Source organism: Gastrolobium bilobum, unplaced genomic scaffold (genome assembly GCF_033153095.1).
Source record: "Gastrolobium bilobum isolate Gb01-03AN ecotype WA unplaced genomic scaffold, APGP_CSIRO_Gbil_v1 utg22365, whole genome shotgun sequence".
NCBI classification, from domain to species: domain Eukaryota; kingdom Viridiplantae; phylum Streptophyta; class Magnoliopsida; order Fabales; family Fabaceae; genus Gastrolobium; species Gastrolobium bilobum.
The window spans coordinates 68923-95801 of NW_026896656.1; the positions used below are offsets into that span (position 1 = coordinate 68923).

General features: G+C 36.3%; 1 protein-coding gene across 1 annotated transcript; it reads right to left on the reverse strand.

The window, feature by feature from the left end:
• Nucleotides 1–1074: 1074 nt before the first annotated feature.
• LOC133301310 (protein BREAST CANCER SUSCEPTIBILITY 2 homolog B-like) lies at nt 1075–18862 on the reverse strand. Its single transcript, XM_061500937.1, has 24 exons — nt 18718–18862; nt 18510–18569; nt 17723–17860; nt 17517–17576; nt 14825–14991; nt 14322–14565; nt 14090–14200; nt 7632–8648; nt 7407–7544; nt 7166–7307; nt 6746–6868; nt 6478–6675; nt 6317–6398; nt 6175–6225; nt 6005–6080; nt 5799–5910; nt 5610–5681; nt 3699–3888; nt 3449–3625; nt 2862–3004; nt 2694–2756; nt 2378–2591; nt 1330–1497; nt 1075–1243 (listed from the first exon to the last, which is right to left on the reverse strand). Exons 1-24 carry the CDS (start codon nt 18860–18862, stop codon nt 1187–1189), a joined length of 3948 nt encoding a protein of 1315 aa, XP_061356921.1. The 3' UTR covers nt 1075–1186.
• Nucleotides 18863–26879: the final 8017 nt, after the last annotated feature.

Below are 26879 nucleotides of genomic sequence, written 5' to 3' on the forward strand. Positions count from 1 at the left end.
TATTAGTCCGCCTATATTGTATTGGACTGATCAGTTACAATTATGATTCATGTATATTTCTGAATGTATAGGACAGGGATGCCTCAACAAAACTTTGTTTAATTTATGTTTTACCTTTTATTTGACACCATAAAAAAATAAAAATATTTTACATGTAAGGGTTTAGTAATTCCCTCCTAGAGGAGATAAAGTTATCTTATGTGTGCAACCAAAAAAAAAATAACAATAAAAAAACAAAACCTTATATGATAATTTTACCTCCCAAAACGTCCTTAATTTTTTTCCCAAAATGTTATTTTGGGTGGGAGGAGATAATTTTATCTCTTATTATAGGAAAAACACTTCTCCCTACATATAATTATATAAATAATGATAATTTTATTTATTTATATAAGAACCATTATATTAAATTTTTAAAATGAGAGTATAAATAAGTATATTTACCAAGAGATTTGTACATTAAATATAGGGAATAAATTACAAAGCTCCTTATATTATGTGAAATCAAAGTGAAGATGTGGTTCTATGCACTCAAGATTGATACATCTAATAGTGCTACATCATCATAAGTTTGATGATATCAAATAAGTTTGGAGAAGATTTTTTTATAACTAATTGAGAAGCAACAATAAAAAAGAATCCACGAAGTAATCCAAGCACACACAAAAGTAATGCAAATCTTGGAGCTCAAGGGTCAAAATTAATAACCAAATCTCAAAGGATGGAACTATGTTCAAGACCACATTAGGACTTGCTTTTAGGACTTAAAACACGTTTATAAAGGTATATACTTGACAGCACTGCATGAGCTCATGTTTTTGATGAAAATCATAATTTGATCCCCCAAAATTAGTTGAGACTATTCCAACATGTTTTGAATCGTCAACTGCATTCCCTTAATTATTTTGTTCATCCTACACCAAAAAGTGCATAGAAATATCCTTTGCATAAAAAATTACATTTATTTCGTTCAAGGATTATTTCAACTCTGCAAAGGAAAAACACAACCAGAACTCGTAAAACAAAAAAAACAAAAAAAAAAAGTGGATTGACTCAGGTGATGATGCTGGCAAGTTAATGACAGGTTAGCTTTTAACTGATGTCAGGTCATAGATTTCCGAAACTCTGTATTATTACATAGACAATAGAACATATGCACATCTTTAGTTATGTTTCTTTTCTCCTTCTAGGCTTTACAATCACCAACCACAAACAACACCTTTTCCTTGAGTTTCTCTATTGTCTGCAGAAAAGATGAAACAAATGTCAAAATAAGAAATTGAATCCTGCAGCACAAGTATTGATATGGTAGAGTTCCACGATGCATACCGAACTAGAATTGTTTGCCCATCTTCTGACGGAGCTGGCAGCGTTTCTGAAGTGAGAACAGTGCTTGGAATCAAAATTCAAATAATAAGTTAAGTTTTCAGTGGCATCAGCAACCCATATATGGTTTGTATGGTCCTTTTCCCTTTTTATAAGATTGCAGAAACCAACCTGCAGATAATGAAGATACATGTTTCATCCAACTTCTGAAGGATACAACTTTAGACATGTTTCACAAACTACACGACCTAAGCATCTTATACTGTCATTTTATTTGTAATTGTCAGAGAAATATAATATAAAACATAAGACCATTAATGTGCCTTCACTTAAAAGGTTAAGCTTTTTGGTGAAATTAATCCTTTATATGATATCAGAGCCTCTATGACCAAGTGATCATGAGTTTGATTCTCACCAACTACATCCTACTAATAATATAAGACCATCAATGTGCCTTCACCTAAGGCTTGAGGACCACGGGGAGCCCATGGTAGGGGAAGACCATCAATGGGTTAAGTTAGACCAATTACATCAACTAAGTCTGACACCATGTCTCAACCCAAAACTTTAAGGTATTAGGTACATAAATCCTTCCACTTATATGGTCTTCACTTAGCCTATTACCAAGTAATGTAGGACTCCACAATCGAATACCCTAACAATCTCCCTCTCAAGTGTGAAACCCCACATTAAGGATCAAATTTCTGATCATCTGATCACAGAGACTCTAACAGCTTAAGAAATATAAATTATTAATATAAACTCACCTTAACAGCTTAAGTTTTTGAGTTGAAATAGTTCTTCACGGTAATAATAATTGTTTCACTAAAGCCTAATTAGAATTATCTTCCAATATATGCTAGCCTGCAAACCTATGCCCAAAATTTTGAGATCATATTTTTCTTTTGTAAGGTATGAAGGATCAAGCTGTAAATACTTTTGATAAAAGATAATGAAGACATTACAATTAATTGGTGGAAATGAATTATAATCCATAATGGATATTAAAGTTTAAATTGCAGTAACAAAAAAGATAATACATCACAATTACCGTAGATCCAACAAGGTTATAGTTGATTGGTGGAAATGAATCATAATCAATGGATGGAGAGCAAAAGCAGATGGCAAGCAAAGAGTTGATTAACTTCTCTGACTGTAAACCATCCATGATGGATCCATCAGTCACAAAAACCCATTGCTTCTTTTGCTGACTAGTTGTATAAACCTCTCCAACATGCACAACATATGCAGCAATATCGAACTCACTGTACAAGAACAATGACAAGGCAATGTAAAATATTTTCTTGCTATTCTTTTTTAACTGATAGCAAAAGGATATATATAAAAGGATTAGGGCGTCAAAATACTTGGAAAGAGGGATGTCACTCAAACTTGACAATGAGATCGATTTTCTACTGGGGAAAAATGGCCTACGAAGGACAACAATAAACTGGATTTAGTATTTGACAAAACCAGAATAAAGCCCAGTAGAAATTCCTTTTTTTTTCATCCTATTCTGATTGCTAGATACCTACTTAAACTGTTCCCTTGCATTAGAAGATAAAGGCAACCACTTGGTAGAAGATCCTCTAGTCTGCAAGTGAAGGATATCGAAATCAGAACCTGATGGGATGAGTCCTGCAATTGCATATGCTTCTCCTTCTACTAGCTCCTGACGCTGTCATATTTGTATAACGAAATTGTGAGAAATTTCCTGATGTCCATGATTAACATTTATGAAAAGGTAATGAAAGAAAGGAAAGGAAGTCTGTGGAAATTGGGAGTGCATCCTCTCATGTGTTATTTAACATGACCATGTCATATGAGAGGATCCTAACTGTTCATGGCCAAATCCACGGTGATGACTTTGTCACTCCCTATTCCAACATTTTTCACTCTCATCTCTTATAACTGCTAATTTGTCCATGAATGATTATGATCCTCTCACATGATATATATTCATGCTAAATAACACATGAAATGATCCATTCTCATTTAAATTAGCTAGGTAGGCATGCATGAGGAAACCACTTAATTACAAAGCTACAATCACAGAAGTAACTGAAAAATTATGAACACAAAGAAATGCGACTAATATTTGAAATTGGCTCCCAAGCCTCACCTGCTTCTCTGTTGGGTTCCAGATTGTTACAACGCCTTCCTTAGGCTTGTCGTGTCGATTTTTGTAAGTTAATCCAACTACCCGCAACCTCATAAATGGTGTGATTTCTCTATGTCTTAAGCCAGCATCTTTCAAAGCTTTCTCAATTGATTTTTCCATTTCTGATTGTTTGCTCGCCTGAAGATGGATTTGAAATCATAAACATCTTTCTGCATAAAAGACTTTAATTAAGATAGGAATATAACCTCACATTTAATTTGGCCTTATAAGCAGCAAAAGAACTTAGCTGCTCTGGACTCATATCTGCCATTAGGAATTCCGGTTCTTCAGCTGTCTCCAGCATCTTATAAATCTTAGCCCCTTCACTATCATCATAAAGATGTGAATCTCTTCCGTCCTTCTGATACTCTGAAATGATGTCATCCACAATAGCAGAGCGTCTACGACCATATGGGTGATCAGTCACAGCACAAAAACAAAATTCACATTAATGGGCCGTAAAAATAACAGTTACACCCGTATGGTAAAAACCTGATATTTTTTCTGGCTTTACTATATGCATTATATGATATAAATTTTCTGTGTTTCATCTTATTCTTATGTATTCAATTATGCAGCTAAACAAATTTAAATTTACGGTGACTACAGAAATTATATTTATTTTTTTTTGTAATACCAACATGTGTTCGAAGCTCTAATGGGACCGACTAATTCGGTTCGGATTTGACTCTCCACCCTCCTCATAAATTGCGACTCTCAGAAATTGAACCCATTACCCTTTGTGTAGATAAAATCCTGAGATCTAGTTAGGTCACCCCTAAACTTAATAACTCTTGAGTGTAGAAAAGTTAAGACACCCACTTAATGCCATCTATTGCCATCAAATTATATTATATTCAGGTTTAACATTTATCACACAGTATAAATGAACAGTTTAATACCAAAATTAATGAGCTCCTTTTGTCCTATTCTTATTTCTTATTAGGTCAGGCTTATTTGAGAAGAAATCCATTAAAGTCCGGTGTTCACCAACTTGGATTATTACGCGACTATAAACCTTCAAGCAACCACATGAGCAATCATCTGTACTGTATACCAAAATGCTTTATATTAAAAAGCAATGAAATTCAATTGCAAAAGTATAGAGTTCACTAGTGATGAACAAGATGTTCAAAGTAGATACCAATCAGGCAATAAAAGAAAAATGGATAGCAGAAATAATCAATAGGATTCAGTTGACCATTTATTGATGTCATTATTCCTTCTCGAAAAATGGAGGAAAAAATATAAACTGATTTGATTTAGAATTTAATCTATTTTTGAACTGTTGTTCCTTCTGTTTTTATCCTTACATTTGCAATGTTCATAGAGAATTATAATGTGAAAACCTCCTCCACCTTTTGGCTTTGCTCACATCTTTTGTAATATAACTTACTCTATTTTACTATTTTTTGTTTTTTGCACAAATTGGAACCAAATATCACCTCATGTTCTTCTCACATCAGTTTTGCCTTCTTTGAAATGCCACTCTTCCATCTCAAGCTATATTGTTCTTACATATCTTAATGCATTAAAAAAAAAATTTGAAGGATACTATTGACTCTACCTTATAAAGATGGTATTATTAGAAATTAATTTTGAAATTTGAGGGTCTCATGAATCATGATGCATGTTTTTATTCCATAAATCCAAGAACATGTTCCTATAAAGAAGGCACTACACTAATTAGGAATTAGTGTCTAGACATTATGCATTTATGGTTCAAGTATGTCACAAATCATGAATTTTTCCAAGAGATTTAAGTAGGTGTTCTGTGAGTTGCAAAGTAAGACCCATAAAGATGAGAAGAAGTTTCTCCTCTCCTTACTCCTAAGATCTTAGGCATACCACACCTTAGCTTTTCTGTAGAAAATTTTATAGCAGGTATAATGGAAAAGGATCAAGAAACTAAAAATTTAGCCCAGACAATTCGCAATCTAATTTGAAAAACATGCGCACACACAGAACCAAAATGCAAGCACAAAAGCTCATGATTAACAGAAAATATTCAGATCAGATGAAGGAAAAAGAGGAGATAGATGGGGGAACAATAAAATAGTAAGCCACAGTGATTTCTGCTTATGAATAACAAAAGAGACAGATGAATAGTATAAGTCATCACCTCTGATTGTACAGCTCCATCAATTTATTTTCCATCCTCTCTGATATGACAATTGACCGTCCATTGCTTAACCTGATGAGGAAAACAGTAATTAACTTTCTTGATTGCATAATTAGAATATATTTCTGTAAAGTAATTTTCTGTACATATATCATGTGAAACTATAGGACATACTCAGTTAAAAGTTACCTTTCCTTGTAAAGAATAGGATATATGCGGGTAATTCCCGCCATAGTTTGAGGGATTAAACCGCCATTACTTTTTATGCATCTGAAAGCCAAAGGTGGACCAGCAGCCTTACCTGTGGATTAGCTCAAGAAGATAAGCTCAAGGAACAAGATGCTACATTTCTATAAAATTGAAAAGAATGACATCCACAAACTAAAAACGCTTACAAAATCCTAATCGCTCTGCCCAATGAGCTCTATATGTTCCATTTATGTGAAGCAATAAACTAACTGTTGACGATACCTGAAATTAGAATAGAATCTGAGGGAACCATCTGACAGGAAATAGCAATACATATATATAATTTACTCGATCATAATCTTAAGCCATAGAAAACCTCAAGAGGGGAGACTGGCCCATTCCAGCCACATAATCCTGCTCCCCAGATCTGCATAAGGCATATATAAACAAAGCTCGATGTTATCTGTCTTATAATCAAGGACAGTAAGATAAACAACAAAGACAGACCGACACCTTACCCGAAGCTTCTGTCCCACAAACAATCTTCCAGCAGCTCGTTGTTCTGACAGTGGAACATCTAAAATGGCACTCAGAGAATACCTGCAAGGTAAAAACATTCTACAAGCCCGGGAACCTTATATTTTTTGCAATCAGACAGCAAGTAAGTCGAAATTCTTACCATCCATCAGTTAGTTCAGCTTTTACTACGCCCCTGTTCTGAGCCCCGGTTTGTGTCTCAAAAAAAGCCACACTTTCCGGTCCATGATCAGAGTGGATGCTAGAAATGCAGAGAATCATCATTGAAGAAGGCAACGCATCCCCTTCAAGAATTTTCTTGATGGTAGACCGATGGCCATGACTCACTTCTCTTTCATATCTATGCACCAAATCTCGTAATTAGTTTTATAGAGCCATAACATAATATGTTCTCTTAAGCAGTTACATACCTGTACTTCAGTTCCTCAAGTACATTTAATACAGTCAAAAATTTTCCGGCAGACCTAGCTGGATTGCATCTCTCGTAGCATGCCAGTTTCCAGACAATCCACTTGTAATGATTCATGACCCACCTAATGGAAGTGTCAAACTACGCCAATTAAGACTAGGTGAAAGAACATTGTTTAAGTACATTGCAATGCGTAATACATAAGAAAACCACCAAAGAGCACTTTAAGTACCAAACTCCCCTAAATTATTAAATTTACCCACGTTCAAGAATTGAATTTATCAAGTTGAAATTACATTCTGACACACTTCAACATGCTAACTGACCTAGCCATATGCATACATCAAAAACCACAAAGCAAAGTTAATCCTTAACAGTTTTCACAGATACTGGAAGCAAAGTTCAGGGAAGAAGCAATTACTCTTTAGAAGCAAAATCCATGGAAGCTCCACACTGAGCCAATAGATTGCCAAAAGCTTCTGCTCCCATATCATTATCACCAGACCCATCACGAAACATGTACTTTTCTGCATTACCTGATGTCACTTGTCTGACCTGGTTTGCAAAATGCTGCAACAAAATTCATTTTGGTGCACAAAGTGCTTACAGTGCCAAGAGAATGAGGTCCTAAGAGAAGATAATAATCAACACTGATCATGTACGGATTAAACTCACCACTTTCTGCTCTAATGGAGGTGCTGCAAAAAATTCCTTAATGTGCATCCTTGGATACCGAAATGGATACCGGGTAGAAAGCTTTCTTTTGCATCCAGAAGCACCAGAGCATAATTGAGATGAATCTGAAGATCACAACCTCAAAATGAGTATAATAGTGCAACTAATAAAAATGAAAGGAACGTACTTAAAGACTCTTAAACTATGCTTACCATTAGGAAAAACTCCAACATCCTGGCCTAAAGGGATAGAAATTTGAGAACTACGAGGCCTTTTGAAGGGAGAAACAGTTACCCGTAATCCCAGTCTCCTTTTTCCACTAGCAGGTTGTCTACTGTTTGTATGAACTGTGTTACTGGCATTGGAAATATCAGCCAATGGCCTGCCTAATGACATTCCACGTGAATCTATTTTTGAAGAAAGACCATTCAATGAAGAATGATATAATGTTGAGTCTGGCTCTTGGTTCCTGTCATATAAGGGTTTCTGTCCACAAGTGTTGCTACTTTTATGGCAATAATCATTTTCATTCCCAACAGCATCAAATTTCATCATTAAGTTATTCCCAGTACCTTCACAAAGATACTTGCTTGAAAAGTCTTTTTGTCTAGAAGACTGCAAGGGGTATGTGCAACTTTTTGTCATATGATTGTTCCCATATGTTATCTGATGGACCAAAGGAGTATTACGATCACTCCTATCACAAGATAAAGTAGCGTTGGTTTGTCTATTATTTGGAAATGAGAAAATTGAATCACCAGCATCCCCTCCATCAAAGAAATCTCCCAGGTCTGGGTCACCAAGAAGGCTCCTAGCACGTTGCAGTGCATCATTCGAAATGGATATAGACCTTCCCCCAGCAGTGTGGAATTTAAGTGGAGCTTGTTTATCAGGTTGAACAATCTTTCTTTCAAAGCCATTCAATGTGTGACTACTACCAACTGAAGGACTTCGACATGATACAGTGTTCGTCATCATCTTATTACTGTTGATAACTTTATGTGGCTGTATAGTATGTGATGGTTGCCTTTCATATGTTTCACCAATAGCATGCAATTTTTCTGTATGCTGAGGGCTTTGGATATTACTACCAACAGTGTCTTCTTTCAGTCCAAATAATGTCTTTGCTCGAACCAGACCACTAGAAGATATAGTAACATTTTTTCCAGAGCCTGTCTTAAAAAGAGAATTTGAGAAGCTGCAAATATTACCTGTTGCATGCTCTTTACCTGCAATTTATTAGTCTGGATCACATACATTAGTTAAGATATTAAACCACTTCAAATTACATATCAAATGAGGAAATTCTACTTCAGTATCTTAGAAATTGAAAGATAGATTTAGAAAAATTAATTTCCTATATCACGGTAGTTGTTGTCATGTGACCCAGAGGTCACTGGTTCGATTCAGGCAATCAGCCTCTTGCAAACATGCAAGGTAAGGCTGCCTACTATAAACCCTTGCTTAGAACCACCGAAGGGCAAGAGCTCTACAACATCAGGTTTCCCTTTTTAATTCCCTCAATTACATCACTTTGCAAGAAAGCACCCCAAAATTCAAATATACCTGGCATTTCTACAACTTTGGTGAGTGATGAAATAAGATATTTATTACATCTCAAGAAACAGAAAGACAACAAAATAATAGCTTCAGTGTTCCCAGAATAAGAACCTGATAGGATCCAACCAAGAAAGGAAATGAACACAAAGTACGGCAACAGAATTTTGCATTATATATGGCTGAATTCTCAGTGGAATCAGCACGAAAAAGTACAAACACCAATGACATAAGAAAATTATAGAACAAGAAAAAAAATGATAATCCAGGAGCTTTCAAGAGGCTATTAGTCTCTCCCAATTCCCATCCACTCTGTTGTAAATAATAGTTTAGAATAGTAGTATAGAAGTCCCACATCATATATATCTCTTTGTATTTTCTTTCTTTTGAGTTGTATAATAGACTCTCCGCTGTGTAGTTAAAACACATATTACTTATAAATCTTCTTGTTCTTGATATTCAACATGGTATCTAGAGTCTAACAAGATCCGCATCTTTCCGGTAGACCCACTGTCTACCGAGTAAAAATCTTCTCGAAAACTGTCACCATCGTCAGTTTCCGGCCACCGTCTGCCACCATCGTCCTCCACCGGAAAAATTTTCCGGCGCCCGTTTTGATCGAAAAGTACATCAACGGACTCAGAAGAAGCCGATCTACCCAACACCGCAAGACCCACCATCATCAGAGGTTGCCAGCGTCGTGGACCACCATTTGACCGCTGTTGACTTCCACCACCGATCACTTTTTAGGCACTTTTTCCGGCGAGCCACCCACAGTTGTGATCGTCACAAAGAGGCGGTTCTTTCCGTCCAAGGCCCGCTCCTAAATTTCCACTGAAGCATTTCTCCTCTTTCCATTACTGATCACGACATCTTTGTTTCAGCGAATTGTTCTTGATCCATGGCTGATTCTAGCTCATTTATCCTTCCTCAAGATATTTCTCAACTCACGATCACTGGTTCCACTGCTACTGTTGTGCATATAGGTAATAGCGTTGCTGATTTTACTCAAAGTTCATCATTTAATCATTGGGTTCTTGATTCTGGTGCCTCTGATCATATTTCTGGTAATAAATCTTTGTTTTCCTCTCTTTCTACCTCTGGTTATTTGCCTGTTGTCACTATGGCTAATGGTTCCCAGGTTCAGTCTCATGGGATTGGAACAGTACATATCTTTCCCTCCATTACTATTGATAATGTGTTCTATGTCCCTGGTTCACCCTTTAATCTCCTTTCCATTAGCCGTTTAATACGTTCTCTTGATTGTCTCATTTCTTTTACCCAAAATTCTGTTGTTTTACAGGATCGAAATTCGGGGAGGACAATTGGCGGCGGATTTGAGTCCAATGGCCTTTACCTGCTCTCCAGCTCCTCTCATGCTCATTCTGTATTAGATTCTCCACTCACTATTCACGCTCAGTTGGGTCATCCTAGTCTTACAAAGCTCCAGAAGATGGTACCACGTTTGTCCAAGCTGTCTACTTTGCAATGTGAATCATGTCAATTCGGGAAACATACTCGCAGTTCTTTTCCTAATAGAGTCAATCGTCGTGCCTCCTCTCCTTTTAGTTTGGTTCACTCTGATGTTTGGGGACCCAGTCGTACTGAATCAACTCGGGGTTATAGATATTTTGTTACCTTTATTGACGATTATTCTCGAAACACTTGGTTATTTTTACTGAAAAACCGCTCTGAGTTGTTCTCCATATTTCAGAAGTTTTATCATGAAATTCTTACTCAATTTGGTATTCCTATCCGCACTTTTCGTAGTGATAATGCTCGTGAGTATCTGTCTCAACCATTTCAATCATTCATGGCATCTCACGGCATTCTTCACCACACATCATGTGCACATACCCCCCAACAAAACGGGGTTGCTGAAAGAAAAAATCATCATCTTATTGAAACAGCTCGGACACTCTTAATTCATGGGAATGTTCCTACCAGTTTTTGGGGTGATGCTGTTCTCACCGCATGCTATCTCATTAATCGCATGCCTTCCTCTGTCCTTGGTAACCAGGTACCGTACTCTATCTTGTTTCCTCATCAGCCTTTACATTCCTTACCCCTTCGTATTTTTGGTTCTACTTGTTTTGTCCATGAACTCAGTCCCAATCGTGACAAGTTGTCTGCCAAATCCCACAAATGTGTATTCCTCGGTTACACCCGGACACAAAAAGGTTATCGATGTTACTCTCCCAGTCTTCATCGCTCTTTTGTCTCGGCGGATGTTACTTTCTTTGAGTCTGTGCCATTTTTGGGCTCCACCTCTGTTCCCGATGACTCTGTTGATACTCAGTTACCTATATCCTCTGTTCCAATTCAATATGTTCCGGCACCAGATTCCACACCACCACCGCCTGCACCAGATTCCACACCACCAATGCCTACTGTCACTTCTCCATATGTCCCAGCACCAGATCCTCCTCTCCAGGTTTATCACCGTCGGTCACATCCACCCATACCCCAAGACATTGATGAGGTTCCTATGGACTCAGATCTGCCGTCATCAACTCCTGCGGTTTCGGTCCCGCCCTCCGACATTGACCTACCCATTGCTCTCCGAAAAGGTACTCGTAATATTCGTCCTCCACCCAGGTATTCAATAAATATGAGTTATCATCGCCTTTCTCCATCACATTTTGCTTGTCTTTCTTCTTTGTCTTCTGTATCTGTTCCTAAGACTACAGGTGAGGCATTATCCCATCCCGGATGGCGACAGGCTATGATTGACGAGATGTGTGCACTTCATGGCAGTGGTACTTGGGATCTGGTTCCTCTTCCCTCTGGAAAATCTGTTGTTGGATGTAGATGGATATTTACTGTCAAGGTTGGTCCTGATAGACAGGTGGATCGTCTCAAAGCACGTTTGGTGGCCAAGGGATATACTCAGGTGTTTGGTGAAGATTATGGGGATACATTTTCCCCTGTGGCAAAAATGGCGTCTGTTCGCCTCTTTATTACTATGGCTGCTATTCGTCACTGGCCGCTTTATCAATTGGATGTCAAAAATGCTTTCCTCAATGGTGATCTTGCGGAAGAAGTTTATATGGAGCAACCTCCTGGATTTGTTGCTCAGGGGGAGTCCAGTCTAGTTTGTCGACTCCGCAAATCTTTGTATGGTCTTAAACAGTCTCCACGAGCTTGGTTTGAGAGGTTTAGCACCATTGTCCAGCAGTTTGGTATGACTCGGAGTGCGGCTGATCACTCAGTCTTTTAACGCCACTCAGACTCTGGATCTATTTATTTGGTAATATATGTTGGTGACATTGTCATTACAGGTGATGACCATCAAGGCATTACTCAGTTAAAACAACATCTCAGTCATCATTTTCAGACAAAGGATCTCGGAAGACTACGATATTTCTTGGGAATTGAAGTGGCTCAAACCAAGGATGGTATTGTGATATCCCAGAGGAAATATGCTATGGACATTCTAGAGGAGACAACTTTGTTGAATGCTAAGCCCGTCGATACCCCCATGGATCCAAATGTCAAGCTTATGCCAAATCAGGGGGAGCTATTTTCAGATCCAGAAAGGTATAGAAGATTGGTTGGGAAGCTGAATTATCTGACAGTTACTCGACCAGACATCTCATTTGCAGTCAGTGTAGTAAGTCAGTTCTTGAATTCTCCTTGTGAAGATCATTGGAATGCAGTGATCCGTATCCTCAAGTACATCAAGAATGCTCCAGGTAAAGGTCTCCTCTATAAAAACAAAGGTCATACCAGAGTTGAGGGATACTCAGATGCTGATTGGGCAGGTTCCCCCAGTGATAGAAGATCCACATCTGGGTATTGTGTATTCCTTGGAGGTAACTTGGTTTCTTGGAAAAGCAAGAAACAAAGTGTAGTTGCCAGATCAAGTGCTGAAGCAGAATATCGCTCCATGGCCACAACCACCTGTGAACTTATATGGTTAAAACAACTATTGAAGGAACTCAAATTTGGAGACATTGGCACAACATCTCTCATTTGCGATAATCAAGCTGCTTTACATATTGCTTCCAATCCAGTGTTTCATGAAAGGACCAAACACATTGAGATAGACTGTCATTTTGTTAGAGAAAAAGTTCTCTCTGGAGATATAGTCACTAGTTTTGTTAACTCAACTGATCAATTAGCTGATGTTTTTACTAAGTCTTTGAGAGGGCCTAGGATAGATCACTTATGTAACAAGCTTGGTGCATATGATTTATATGCTCCAGCTTGAGGGGGAGTGTTGTAAATAATAGTTTAGAATAGTAGTATAGAAGTCCCACATCATATATATCTCTTTGTATTTTCTTTCTTTTGAGTTATATAATAGACTCTCCGCTGTGTAGTTAAGACATGGATTACTTATAAATCTTCTTGTTCTTGATATTCAACACACTCAATAATATGCCTTCTCCTCTATCCATTCTCCTATTTATCACCCCACATCCCTTACATTTTGTTGCCCAATATTCCCCATATCTGATATGCTACTGACTGGAAACTTAAATTGTTGTTATGAGAATAAAGGAAATAGAAGAAAAGTGGATTTATTTTATAGAGATAGAAAAACAGAAAATTAGGTAATGGTTGCCAAACTAGTCAATTCAACATTAGTAAAAACAGAAAATTACGTCGGTCTAGAAAAGGCATCTGCTATTTTATTCTCCTTTCCTAGCTAATATTGAATCTCAAAGTCGAAACCAAGAAGCTTGGAAGTTCATCGCTGCAGTGCTTCACCCAACACCTTCAGATCAGTTAGGAATTTGAGGCTTTTTTTATCACTTTTGATAATGAAGTGCCTCCCCGTGAGATAATGCCTCCATTTCTAAACTGCAAATACAATTGCCATAAGTTCCTTTTCAAATACTGACTTGGATTGAGCCCGCAAGGAAAACCCTTGACTGGACTGGGGTATAGGCTATTGATATGTTTTCTTGCATTAAGACAGTCCCAATTCCCTTCCCTAAATCATCTGTTATCACAATAAAAGTCTTGTCAAAATCAAGTAGAGATAGTACTGTGATAGAACATATGGCCTCCTTCAAAAGGGTGAACGCATTTTGTGCTTCTATGCTCCAATTAAAATTGTCTTTTTATAAAAGGTCAGTAAAGGGGTTTGGCTGTTTTGCCATACCCCTAAATGAATCTTCTATAGCAGTCTGTGAGCCCCAAAAACCTCTAAGACCCTTCATATCTTTAGGTGTAGGCCAATCAGCCATGGCCTTAACCTTAATCTTCTTGGGAGCTGCACGAACCCATCTCTAAACTAATGAAACTTAATGGAAGATCACATTGCATAAGAACTGCTCCAACACCACGGCTGAAGCATCTGTGACCACTATAAATGGCTTACTAAAGTCAGGCACAGCTAGGTCTGGGATTGAACTCAGCAATTTTCAGTTTTCCAAAAGCTAATTGTGCTTCATCATTCCAAGAAAAATTATCCATTATAAGGAGGTCTGTCAGTGGCTTCGCAATTTTCCCATAGCCTTCCACAAACTTTCTATAATAACCGATAAATCCTAGGAAACCTCTCAGACCCTTCACATCATTAGGTCTCTCCCATATAGTCATTGCCTCAATTTTTCTAGGATCAGCTCTTACTCCCTCCTATGAAATAATATGACCCGGGTATTCTATGTGTTGCTGAGTGAAACTACATTTTTTTTCTATTGGCCACCATTACCAAGCTATTCTGCCTCAGCACCTCAAACACCATGCACAAGTGTTCTAAATGTGTGTCTTTGTTGCTGAAAATGAGAATATCGTTGAAAAACACCAAGGAAAATTTATGTAGAAAGGGCTTGAAAATCTTATTCATAAGAGATTGGAAAGTGGACGGAGCATTGGTGAGCCCAAATGGCATCACCAAATACTCATAATGGCCTTCATGAGTACGAGAAACCATTTTTGGGGTATCTTCCATCATCTTAATCTGGTGATAACCAGATTTAAGATCCAACTTTGAATAAACATTTGACCCTCCTAATGCATCCAATAACTCCTCAATAACTGGGATTGGAAATTTATCAGGCACTGTTAATTTGTTTAGTGCCCGATAATTCACATACACTCTCCAATTCATCCCATAATTCAACAACTCAGACACCAAATTTTCAATCAAAGTTTTCTAGTAATGGGGGTACCTGTAGGGCCTTATGTTGGGCACTTCACTGCCTGGCTTGAGTACAATAGCGTGGTCTTCTCTTCTGCTTGGAGGCAAACCCTTAGCATCTTGAAAAACATTAGCGAATTCTGCCTATAAATTTTCTAAGTCATCCCACGGGTCCTACAATTTCTCCACTGACTTCCCAACCCATAGCTGGTCAACTAAATATCCTTCCCCTACCTTTGATAACGCCTTTGAATCAGAGCAAAGAGAAGCCAACGTTCTTGTCCAAGAGAACACAAGTTGTGCCCCTTGACATCAACGTGCCCAGTACTCTTCACAAAGATATCCATAGTTCTCATAATCCTTCACCTCATTATAATACTTTGAGTTATCATCGCCCGTCTCCATTGCATATTGCTTGTCTATCTTCTTTGTCTTTTGCGTCTATTCCTAAGACTGCAAGTGAGGCTTTATCATATTCCAGATGGAAATAGGCTATGCTTGATGAGATGTATGCCCTTTAGAGCAATGGTACTTGGGACATGATTCCTCTTGCTTCTGGGAAATCTGTTGTTGGTTGCAGATGGATGTTTACTGTCAAGGTTGATCCTAATGGTTAGGTGGACCGTCTCAAGGCTTGATTGGTAGCTAAAGGATACACTCAGGTGTTTAGCTTGAATTATGGGGACACATTCTCCCCTGTGGCAAAAATGACATCTATTCGCCTTTTCCTTAGTATAGCTACTATTTGTCACTGGCCACTTTATCAGCTAGATATTAAGAATGCTTTCCTTCATGACAATCTTGTAGAAGAAGTCTATATGGAGCAACCTCATAGATTTGTTGCTCTGGAGTCTGGTTTAGTTTGTCGCCTCCACAAGTCATTATAGGTTTCAAATAGCCTTCAAGTGCTAGTTTTGGGAAACTTAGCATTGTTATTAAACAATTTGGCTTGACTCAGAATGAAGCTGACCACTCAGTATTCTATCGCCACTCAGTTTCAAGATCCATTTATTTGGTGGTATATATTGACGACATTGTCATTACAAATAATGATCATCATAGCATTACTCAGGTGAAACAACATCTCAACCATCACTTTTAGACAAAGGATCTTGGTAAACTTCAATATTTCATAGGGATAGAGGTGGCTCAATCCAAGAATGGTATTGTAATATCCCAGAGAAAGTATGTTATGGATATTCTTGAGGAGACAGCTCTGTTGAATGCAAAGCCTGTTAACACTCCTATAGATCCAAAAATCAAGATTCTTCCAAATTAGGGGAAGTCATTCTCAGATCTAGAAAAGTATAGAAGATTAATTGGGAAGTTAAACTACCTCACTATCACTAGACTAGAAATCTCGTTTGCAGTCAATGAGTTCCTAAATTCTCCTTGTGAAGATCACTAGAATGCTGTGATTTATATTCTTAAGTACATGAAATCAGTTTCAAGAAAAGGACTCTTATATGGAGACAAAGGTCATACTAGAGTTCTGGGATCCTCAAATGTTGATTGGGCATGTTGCCCCGCTGATAGAAGATCCACCTCTGAATACTATATGGTCATTGGAAATAACTTAGGGAAAAGTAAGAAACAAAGTGTGATTGCTAGATCGAGTGCTGAAACAGAATATCATTCCATGGTCACAACCACTTGTGAACTTATCTGGCTAAAACAATTGCTTAAGGAACTGAAGATTGGAGACGCTAAAACAACAACACCCATTTGCGATAATCAAGCTACTTTGCATATTGCCTCCAATCCAATGTTTCATGAAAGAACTACGTATATTAAAATAGATTGTCACTTCATCAGAGATAAATCCTTTTAGGAGATATCACTATACATTTCATCAACTCAAATGATCAACTGAAAGATGTTTTCACTAAGTCCTTGAGAGGTCTCCAAATAGATTATATATGTAACAAACTCAGCGCATATAATTTATATGCTCCAACTTGAGGGGGAGTGTTGAGAGTGTTATATATAGAATAGTTTAGTGCAAGGGACCAAGTCCCACACCATGTATTATTCTTGTGTAATTCCTTTTATTCAAATATATACCAGTGCCTTTGTTGTGTGTCTGAGTCACGCATATTACATCATATGTCTTTCGTTTTCTTCTCGCTTAACACATTTTGTTATCCAATATTTCCCAATTTTATATCATCCTAACCAATTTCCCATTGGGAACATTCTCTCCTAACTGAATTGATGACTCAACATGTAAACGTGATGATGACATCCTGTAGTACCTAGAGTACATCCGTAGAGCTAGCGTCCTATTAGATCCATTTTTTGTTGCCAAACTATTTAAAAGATCATGGGGAAAAAACTTTCAATCAACCTAAGAAATTGCATCCCCACAAAATGAAGAGGTTTTTCTTTTTTATAATTAAGTTTACATCTATGAATTATCAAAGCAATGAAGTGAAGAGAATGACACCTTCAACAACAGCAGCCTCGCCAAGAACAGTTGGAGTCCCTTCATTGTGATCTGAACAGCCTTTAAGAAACAACACATCGGTTTCCAAATTAGTACAAAATAATAATAATAATATTTATTATGCGGAATCTAAGCATCCCTTAGAATTTCAAGAAAATAGCATGCAATTTTTCTGTATGCTGATAGAGGGCTTTGGATATTACTACCAACAGTGTCTTCTTTCAATCCCAGTAATGTCTTTGCTCTAACCAGACCACTAGAAGATATATTAACTCTTTTTCCAGAGCCTGTCTTAAAAAGAGAATTTGAGAAGCTACAAATATTATCTATTGCATGCTCTTCACCTGCAATTTGTTAGTCCAGATCACATACATTAGTCAAGATACAAAGGCGCTTCAAATTACATATTGAATTAGGGAAATTTTACTTCAGTATCTGAAAAACTGTACCATGAGAAATTGATTGATAGATTCAGAAAAATAAATTCCCTCTATTACATGACTTTGCAATGGGACACTTTTTACAACTTTGGAGAGTAATGAAATAGGACACCTTTTTTTTTTCTTTTGGTTACATGGGAGGGTGCAAGCACATGGATAGCGGAGAGCAATAGGTGGCATAATGGAGATTGAACCTCCAACATCATCATCATCCAAATTGAACCACAAGCTCATTCGCGATGACAACAAAAAAAAAAAATTGCCCTAAAGGACAAGCTGGTGCTATAAGCTCTAACCTCAGAGTCACATATTTATATTACATTTCAACAAACAGAAAGAAAACAAGATAGTAGCTTCAGTGTTTCCAGAATAAGATCCATTTTCTATTTCCAAACTATTTAAAAAATCATGGGAATAAATAAATAAAAAAAAAAAAAAAACTTTCAATCAACCTAAGAAACTTCATCCCCACAAAACAATCAGCTTTATTTTTTACAAAATTAATTTCACTACTTTGAATAATTTAAACAAGGAAATGAAGAGAATTAAACACCTTCAGCAACAGCATCCTCGCCAATAACAGTTGGAGTGCCTTCATTGAGAATTGAACAGCCTTTACAAAACAACACATCCATTTCCACATTAGTACAACGAAATAAAATAATAATAATAATAATAATTATTATTATTATTATTATTATTATTATTATTATTATGGGGCATGTAAGTGTAAGTTATAATTTGAGATGAAAATTTCGAACCTTGGAGAAGAAGATCGAACATGGAAGGGAGGGGTGCGGTGGCAATGGGAGTGTGCAAAGGTGCAGTGGCATTTGAAGCTCCTTCTTCACGAATTTGCCACCGGTAATTGTTTCCGGCGTCGGAAAATATCTGCCATGTCGACATTCTTTTCTTTTTTTCTTCTTCTTCTTCACAACAATTTAGGGATCTACTTTTCTTTTTTCGCTTCACTTTTTATTTTCGTCATGGCGGGAATGGGGAGGGAAAGTCTCTTGTTTTAAAATAATTTCACGACAATTCACTTATTTTCCAGGGTGATTTTTTTTTTTTTTTCCAGGGATGAATGCTTTTTAATGAGTATTTGTTAAACATTGTATTCAAATATAAAATTTAAAGTAAATTCTTTTTCCGTAAACTTATCCAAATTATTCGGATTTTTTTAAAGTTAATAAAATAGACATGTTTGGGAATGTAAATTTGCATTTGAACTTTCGATTTTCTTTTTATAACAAAATTGACATCATTTTGAAACAAATAATTATTAATACGTTCTCACAAAAAAAAAAATTCACAAATAATTATTAATATATTCCCTTATAAAAGAGCTCTCTTTTTTTGAATATATTGATGGAAATTGAATACACAACTTAATCAAACTATTCAAACCCCTTACATAAGGGCTCTAAAACGTGAATATTACACAAGTTCTTTTTTTTTGTTCTACCTTATGGAAACTTAATTCCACTAAAATACGAGGACAGTGAAGATTGAACTTGTAATCTCATGGTTAACTAAAGATCCAATTTAACCCAAAAAATAATTTATAGACCTTCAATGATTTTATATTTTATCTCTGACCTTCTTTCTTATACTGGCAGTGTTAAATTTGTCATTGACAAGTTTCTTTATGAAAAATTTGTATGATATTCTTCCCAACTCTAACATCTTTCTTAAAGTTGCGCACACTTTCATCATGACACCATTATGCTTTGATTATGCTTGACACAGTGGCATGGCCACGTTGACTCCAAACAAATTGATTTTTAGAAATTAGTCACGTTTTAAATGTAGCTAAATTATTGTAGCTATCCATATTTCAAAAATTTAGAATTTGGGACAAGCTAAGTTTTTTTTGCCATAACTGGGTTACTTTGTTAGCTTCGCCACTGGCTTGACAGTTCTGTGACAAAGAGTATAACTAAAGAAATGTGAAACATGAAAATTAAATATACACATAGTATTATAAGTTTTAAACACCTAAAGAGTTTGTTTGATTTGCTAAAAATAAGGGACAATAAGAATTTCTTCATTGTAACTGATGAATTTTTGCCGCTTAAAACCTTTAATTGTGGCCATTGTTTGCTTTTTCAAGGAAGAAAGTTTTCACGGAAAAAAAAATTAAAATGTTACTATTTAAATAACTATTTATGAAAACATAGTTGTTTTGAAACTAAATACGGATCTATGACATTTAGGCACGACCAAAACTGGGTGTGGGCGGCATGAGGCATGACCTAGGAGAGAGACATGCCATGCGTGGGGCGTGAGTTATGAGAAGAGAGACACGCCCATAGTGGAGTGTGAACAGGGATCATATAACGACACATAACTTGAAATCAATCTAATTCATTACTAATACTCATAAGTCATTAAAACCACATCCCTTGATCCACTATTAGCATATAAACATTGAGTCTTAGAAATCATTTCCATCTCCACCTTCCCCCATAAACAAATCAAACGTATAAAAACTAGATCTACCAAAAAATCACATCCACACAAAGCAGTAGCAAACACACAATTGTTTATAATGCCATCACCGACAAGATGATGAAACAAAGGAAAAAAAACAAATATTAATGTATGTAGTCCCACATTGGTTGTATGTGTAACTAATGTGGAATTTATAAGGCCTTGGGCACTCCCATCCTTTGAGCTAGCTTTTGGGGTGGTGTATCCCAAGGTTCTTTACATGGTATCAGAGCCTCGCGCCCCCCCCTCACTTTCTCTTGTGGAATTTCTTAGCACAGGTAGGCTGGGCCTATTGCATCATCCACTCTTCAAGCCCAATGGGCTCTCGTGTGAGAGGGCGTGTATATAGTCCCACATTGGTTGTATGTGTAACTAATGTGGCATTTATAAGGCCTTGGGCACTCCCACCCTTTGAGCTAGCTTTTGGAGTGGTGTATCCCAAGGTTCTTTACAATCAATTCCATATTCAAAGACTTATGCGAACCAAAAAGGCAAATCATGCCTAAAATAAGAGGTTGCAGCATCCGCTCTGGGTATTGTAGACTAGAACCTTTCGCCATCGTTATCTCTCTCTCTTCAGTTCAATCAAAACTCTTAACATATAGAATGTCTTGAGATTTTACAAAAAAATAAAATAAAATAAAATTCCATGAACAGATTAAGATTAAGAAGAAATGAGAACCAAAAATTCAGGTTGTAATGGGAGGTCGTGTCTTCATAAATATAAATTTTAATTTTTTTGCAGATGCATCCTTAACAGATGACATATCCACATTTCACTCTACTAGCTAAAATTTAGCACAACCCCAAAAGGTTTTGATATGCCCACACTTGTAATATGTTTTTTGCTCTCTCTTTTTTCCTTCCAGGACATCGATCGATTTAATTCTCGTCATGCCCAACTATGGGTGTGTCTCTTTCCTCAATCATGCCCCAATCTGGGTGTGTCTCTCTCCTCATAACTCACACTCAGTGGCGGACCCAGAAAAATTTCTTTATGTCCGCACATTTAGTCGAAAATGTTTTTTGTAAAGAAAGTTTAAATCAACGCTTGAACCCGCTCATAATCTAGTTGCTTCCCTAATAAGTTGCAGGCAATAGTTTGACCAATCATTTCCCCTCTAAATATTATCAATCCTCCAAAACAAATATGAGAATATACTCCAATACATCCACATATCATCATTCTATTTTATAGTGGTAAATAAAAAAGTTAACACTACATGTACAGAAGGCAAGCAAAATCACAGTGAAGACCTTGTCTCTAGATATTAACTTATTTGAGAATGTCGGACTTGCAATCAATCCTCTTTTTTTATAAAAATGAAAAGGAAAACAAAGGATGACGAGAGCATGTGAATGGGTACGTGACAGGGGGAGGAGGAATAAGTTTTTTCTCTAATCAATTTACGTTGTTACTTTGTTTTAATCATCTCCGTACGTTGCTAACTAATATAAGAATAAATATCTTTTTTGGTCCCTAACAAAAAATTTGGTCCTCACTTTAGTCCATTATAAATAAAACATTAGTCACCTAGTCCCTACGAAATTCAAAGTAGACCCATTTTAATCTTTTTGAGGGACTAATGTAGGTCTTTTTTGAAGTTGTGAGGGACCATGATTTTACCTAAATTGATTCACTTTGAATTTTTTAAGGATCTCGAGACTAATTTTTTTTGTAAAAGACTAAAATGGAGATCATGTTTTTTGTTAGGGACTTAAAAAGATATTTACTCCTAATATAAATAATGAATCAAGAGAAAAATAAGTACCTGCAAAAAAGAAAAGAAAAGAAAACTACTAAGTTCAAAAGTTTTATGTCCGCACTGGCGGATTTGCCCCAACGTGGGTCCGCCAGTGCTCTGATAACACATATTTTGTTACACTTATTTATTACTCTTGTTGGTATTTTTAGGTTTTATTTGAATTAAATAAAGGTTTTTTGGGTCAAATCAGAATTCTAGATTTTAATTGGGTTTAATTGATTTTCGTCGTAATTTTCCAGATTTACACTACTTTCGTATTTTGGCCATATCTCACTCTACAGATGTCCGATTAACTCCTTTCTTGTTGTGCTTTGTAGCTAACAAGAAGGGCTATAATTTCTATTTCAGCTACTGAAGCCCAATTGGGACAGAAAGATGGTCGAAACCTGAGCCCAACATGGACGTGTTTTGTTGGAAATTTATTTTTACGTTTGAACTTAAGTTATACATGGAATGAACTTGGACATATTTCTTTTGATAGATTATTCTGATCAGGCTTAATTCTTGACTCTTGGATTATATTACTTGTTGACTAATATTGTTATGCTGATTGCGTAATTTGGTTTTACCCTTGTGAGATTTTGGGCCTTTATGAATGGATTACATCTTTTGTCATTCTCTCTTTCTTGTGTGTTTCTGCTCGTGATTTTTATTCTCTAGAACTTGATCTTGTTCTTTTTGAAACTACATTTTTCATTTACATGCATGAATATGATAGAGGCATTTTTTCTTTTATTTTTCCCTTTAGCCAGATAGTCATCACTTACATTATTATCCCTTGGTGAGCCCCTTTGAGCCTTTATATCATTTGTTTCTTAAGCCAAATTACTTGCCTAAGTGAAAAAACCAATAAATTCCACACCCTGGAGATTTACTGAGCATTGGTTTTCACTGTGATGTTGTGTTTAAGTGTGGGGGTTTGCCCGAGACGTACAAAAATTTAAGTGTGGGGGGTGACCATCTGATTTTTTTTTTTACTGTATTGATTAAAAAAAAAGCAAAAAAAAAAAAGTAAAAAAAAAAGGCCATAAAAAAAAAGAGAAAAATAAAAAATAAAAAATAAAACTTTTCATTATCTTTGTTTTATTTTCTTAGTGTCGTTCTTAACTTTTGTTCTTGTAGATTTCTGGGGTGTTTAACCTTCTTTTCCATATTTTATACATACCTTCACCTCAGCCCCATTACAACCCTACATAAAGCCTCTTGATTTGTGCATGCATGTGTTAGTAGCAGTGGAGAAGTAGAATTTGAGCAAGACTATGGTAGAATGATTTTCTTGAGTAAATTTGAGTGATACACTGATTACTTGATACACTTGAGAGAAAAATATTGAGAGCATCCTATAAGGAACCATTTTCGGTAATTGACATGTACAGTTGAAATTAGCAGGTCTTGTGATTTGAGATTAGGGAATTTCTGTCCTGATTGGTTAATCTGTTGAAGACTTCTGATCTATGTATATTTTATGTATACTTGGTAATTGTTAGAAGGGATTGGTTGATCTTAGTCTTCGCTTTCTATTTTAGTTTTTGCCCAGGAGTGCAAAAAGATAAGTGTGGGGGAATTTGATAACACATTTTTTGTTATAGTTATTTATTACTCTTGTTGGTATTTTTAGGTTTTATTTGAATTAAATAAAGGTCTTTTGGGTCAAATCAGAATTCTAGATTTTAATTGGGTTTAATTGATTTTCGTCATAATTTTCCAGATTTACACTACTTTTGTATTTTGGCCATATCTCACTCTACAGATGTCGGATTAACTCCTTTCTTGTTGCTTTTTGTAGCTAATAGGAAGGGCTACAATTTCTATTTCAGCTACTGAAGCCCAATTCGGACAAAAAGATAGTCGAAACCTGAGCCCAAGATGGACGTGTTTTGCTGGAAATTTATTTTTACGTTTGAACTTAAGTTATAATTTTGAACCCAATGTACATGAGGCCCAGAGCCAATATTTCTGTTTTGTTTCCTTTTATTTTGGGTTGGATTTGTAGAGCCCGAAGCCCAGCTTGATTAGGGGTTAAAAGGGCGAGAGTAGGGACCTTGTGGATCATCTTTCGTTTGAGTTTGAATTATACAGTTTTGAAATTAATATAATTTCCGTCTCTTTTCTCTCCTCTTTTCTTTAATCAACCCAAGGGTTGAGGATTCCATGGTTGAATCTTGAGGACCTGCGCCTCATTTTGAACCAAATACGTTTCTCTTTCCAACTCGGTTTGGCATCGCGCGATTGTGGGTGTTCAATCTGAGATACGCGATTGCGTTCTTAAGAAAGAGATTAACCATTAGATTTAATGGTTAGGTTGATTAACCCAATGAACTCAAGTCGAACGGGTTGATACTCCGTGATTGCTCGAGTAGACGTGCCGTATTCAACCAAACGCTAAGCGATCGCCGCTTAGAGAGGGTTTTCAATTGGAAATAAGGATTCTGATTCAATTGAGTTCAATCATGATATGGTAATTATTTGTCCAATGATGGATATCCTTGGAATCCTAATTCTTGGGTTGATTGCTTTTAATTTGATTATTCTTTTTTTTTCATTTCCATTTAAATTTACAATCATATTCAAACCCCCATTTTAGTTTCCGTTTTTCTTTAATTTCCGTTTCTCCTTATTTTCTCTTTTTATTTAGTTTCCATTTTTATTTGGTTTCCGTTTTCATTTGGTTTCCATTTTATTTTTATTTTATTTTCATAACTGAACGATTAAGATCCTTGCAAACTCCTTGAGAGACGACTTAAGGTTTTTCACTTTACTGCAAATTTTCTGAACCCTAAATAAAAATAATTTCAAATTTGACACGAGCTTAAATTTGACACGAGCTGTCGAACTCGCGCAAATTAAAAATTAATTTTATTTAGGGTTCATAAAATTTGCAGTAAAGTGGAAAACCTTAAGTCGTCTCTCAAGGAGTTTGCAAGGATCTTAATCGCTCAGTTATGAAAATAAAAATAAAAATAAAATGGAAACCAAATGAAAACGGAAACCAAATAAAAATGGAAACTAAATAAAAAGAGAAAATAAGGAGAAACGAAAATTAAAGAAAAACGGAAACTAAAATGGGGGTGTGAATATGATTGTAAATTTAAACGGAAATGAAAAAAAAAGAATAATCAAATTAAAAGCAATCAACCCAAGAATTAGGATTTCAAGGATATCCATAATTGGACAAATAATTACCATATCGTGATTGATCTCAATTGAATCAGAATCCTTATTTCCAATCGAGAACCCTCTCTAAGCGGCGATCGCTTAGCGTTTGGTCGAATACGGCACGTCTACTCGAGCAATCGCGGAGTATCAACCCGTTCGACTTGAGTTCATTGGGTTAATCAACCTAACCATTAAATCTAATGGTTAATCTCTTTCCTAAGAACGCAATCGCGTATCTCATATTGAACACCCACAATCGCGCGATGCCAAACCGAGTTGGAAAGAGAAACGTATTTGGTTCAAAATGAGGTGCAGGTCCTCAAGATTCAACCATGGAATCCTCAACCCTTGGGTTGATTAAAGAAAAGAGGAGAGAAAAGAGACAAAAATTATATTAATTTCAAAACTGTATAATTCAAACTCAAACGAAAGATGATCCACAAGGTCCCTACTCTCGCCCTTTTAACCCCTAATCAAGCTGGGCTTCGGGCTCTACAAATCCAACCCAAAATAAAAGGAAACAAAACAGAAATATTGGCTCTGGGCCTCATGTACATTGGGTTCAAAATTATAACTAAGTTCAAACGTAAAAATAAATTTCCAGCAAAACACGTCCATCTTGGGCTCAGGTTTCGACCATCTTTGTGTCCGAATTGGGCTTCAGTAGCTGAAATAGAAATTGTAGCCCTTCCTGTTAGCTACAAAAAGAAACAAGAAAGGAGTTAATCGGATATCTGTAGAGTGAGATATGGCCAAAATACGAAAGTAGTGTAAATCTGGAAAATTATGACGAAAATCAATTAAACCCAATTAAAATCTAGAATTCTGATTTGACCCAAAAGACCATTATTTAATTCAAATAAAACCTAAAAATACCAACAAGAGTTAATAAATAAGTGTAACAAAATATGTGTTATCATGCTCACACCTCATGCAAGGCATGTCTCTCTCCTAAGTCACGCCTTATGCAGGGCGTGAGTAGTTACACCTAATTTTGGGTGTGATTGAGTGTAATAGATCGATATTTAATTTCAAGACAACTATATTTTCGTAAATAATTCTTAAAATAGTAATATTTTAATTTTTTTTGCCAAGTTTCCACCATCCAATTTGAAAGACACTGGATTTGAAAAGGTATGAAGAGTAAGTGAGGTAGAAACAAAAGTGTGTGGCAACTCCATAGATCATATTAGAACTCCGATACCATGTAAGGTATTAAAATCATACACAAAAGAAGAATATAGGGGAGAGAGAGAGAGAAAGCAATAGCAGAAATTTGTATTGATTGTATTGAATCCTTACATTGTGTTCATATAAATGAGATAAATTTCTATTTATAGAGTGAGATGCTAGTGTGGTTTGCGTTACTGATACTGATGAGTCTGTTAGGAGTTTGTTTGTAAGTTTTGATTCAGTAACTAAAGTTAGTTATGTCAGACACTCGATTTGTCAACATTAATAGGCTTTCAAAATATACTCTGGGGAGCATATAGCTATAACATTAAAGT

Coding starts and splice junctions, on each gene's coding strand:
- LOC133301310 (XM_061500937.1), bottom strand. CDS start 18,862: ATGTCGACATGGCAGATATTTTCCGACGCCGGAAACAATTACCGGTGG. Junction 6,676..6,745: donor CTTGAGGAACTGAAGTACAG/GTATGTAACTGC, acceptor TTTGGTGCATAG/ATATGAAAGAGAAGTGAGTC. Junction 6,226..6,316: donor TTGTGGGACAGAAGCTTCGG/GTAAGGTGTCGG, acceptor TGCCTTATGCAG/ATCTGGGGAGCAGGATTATG.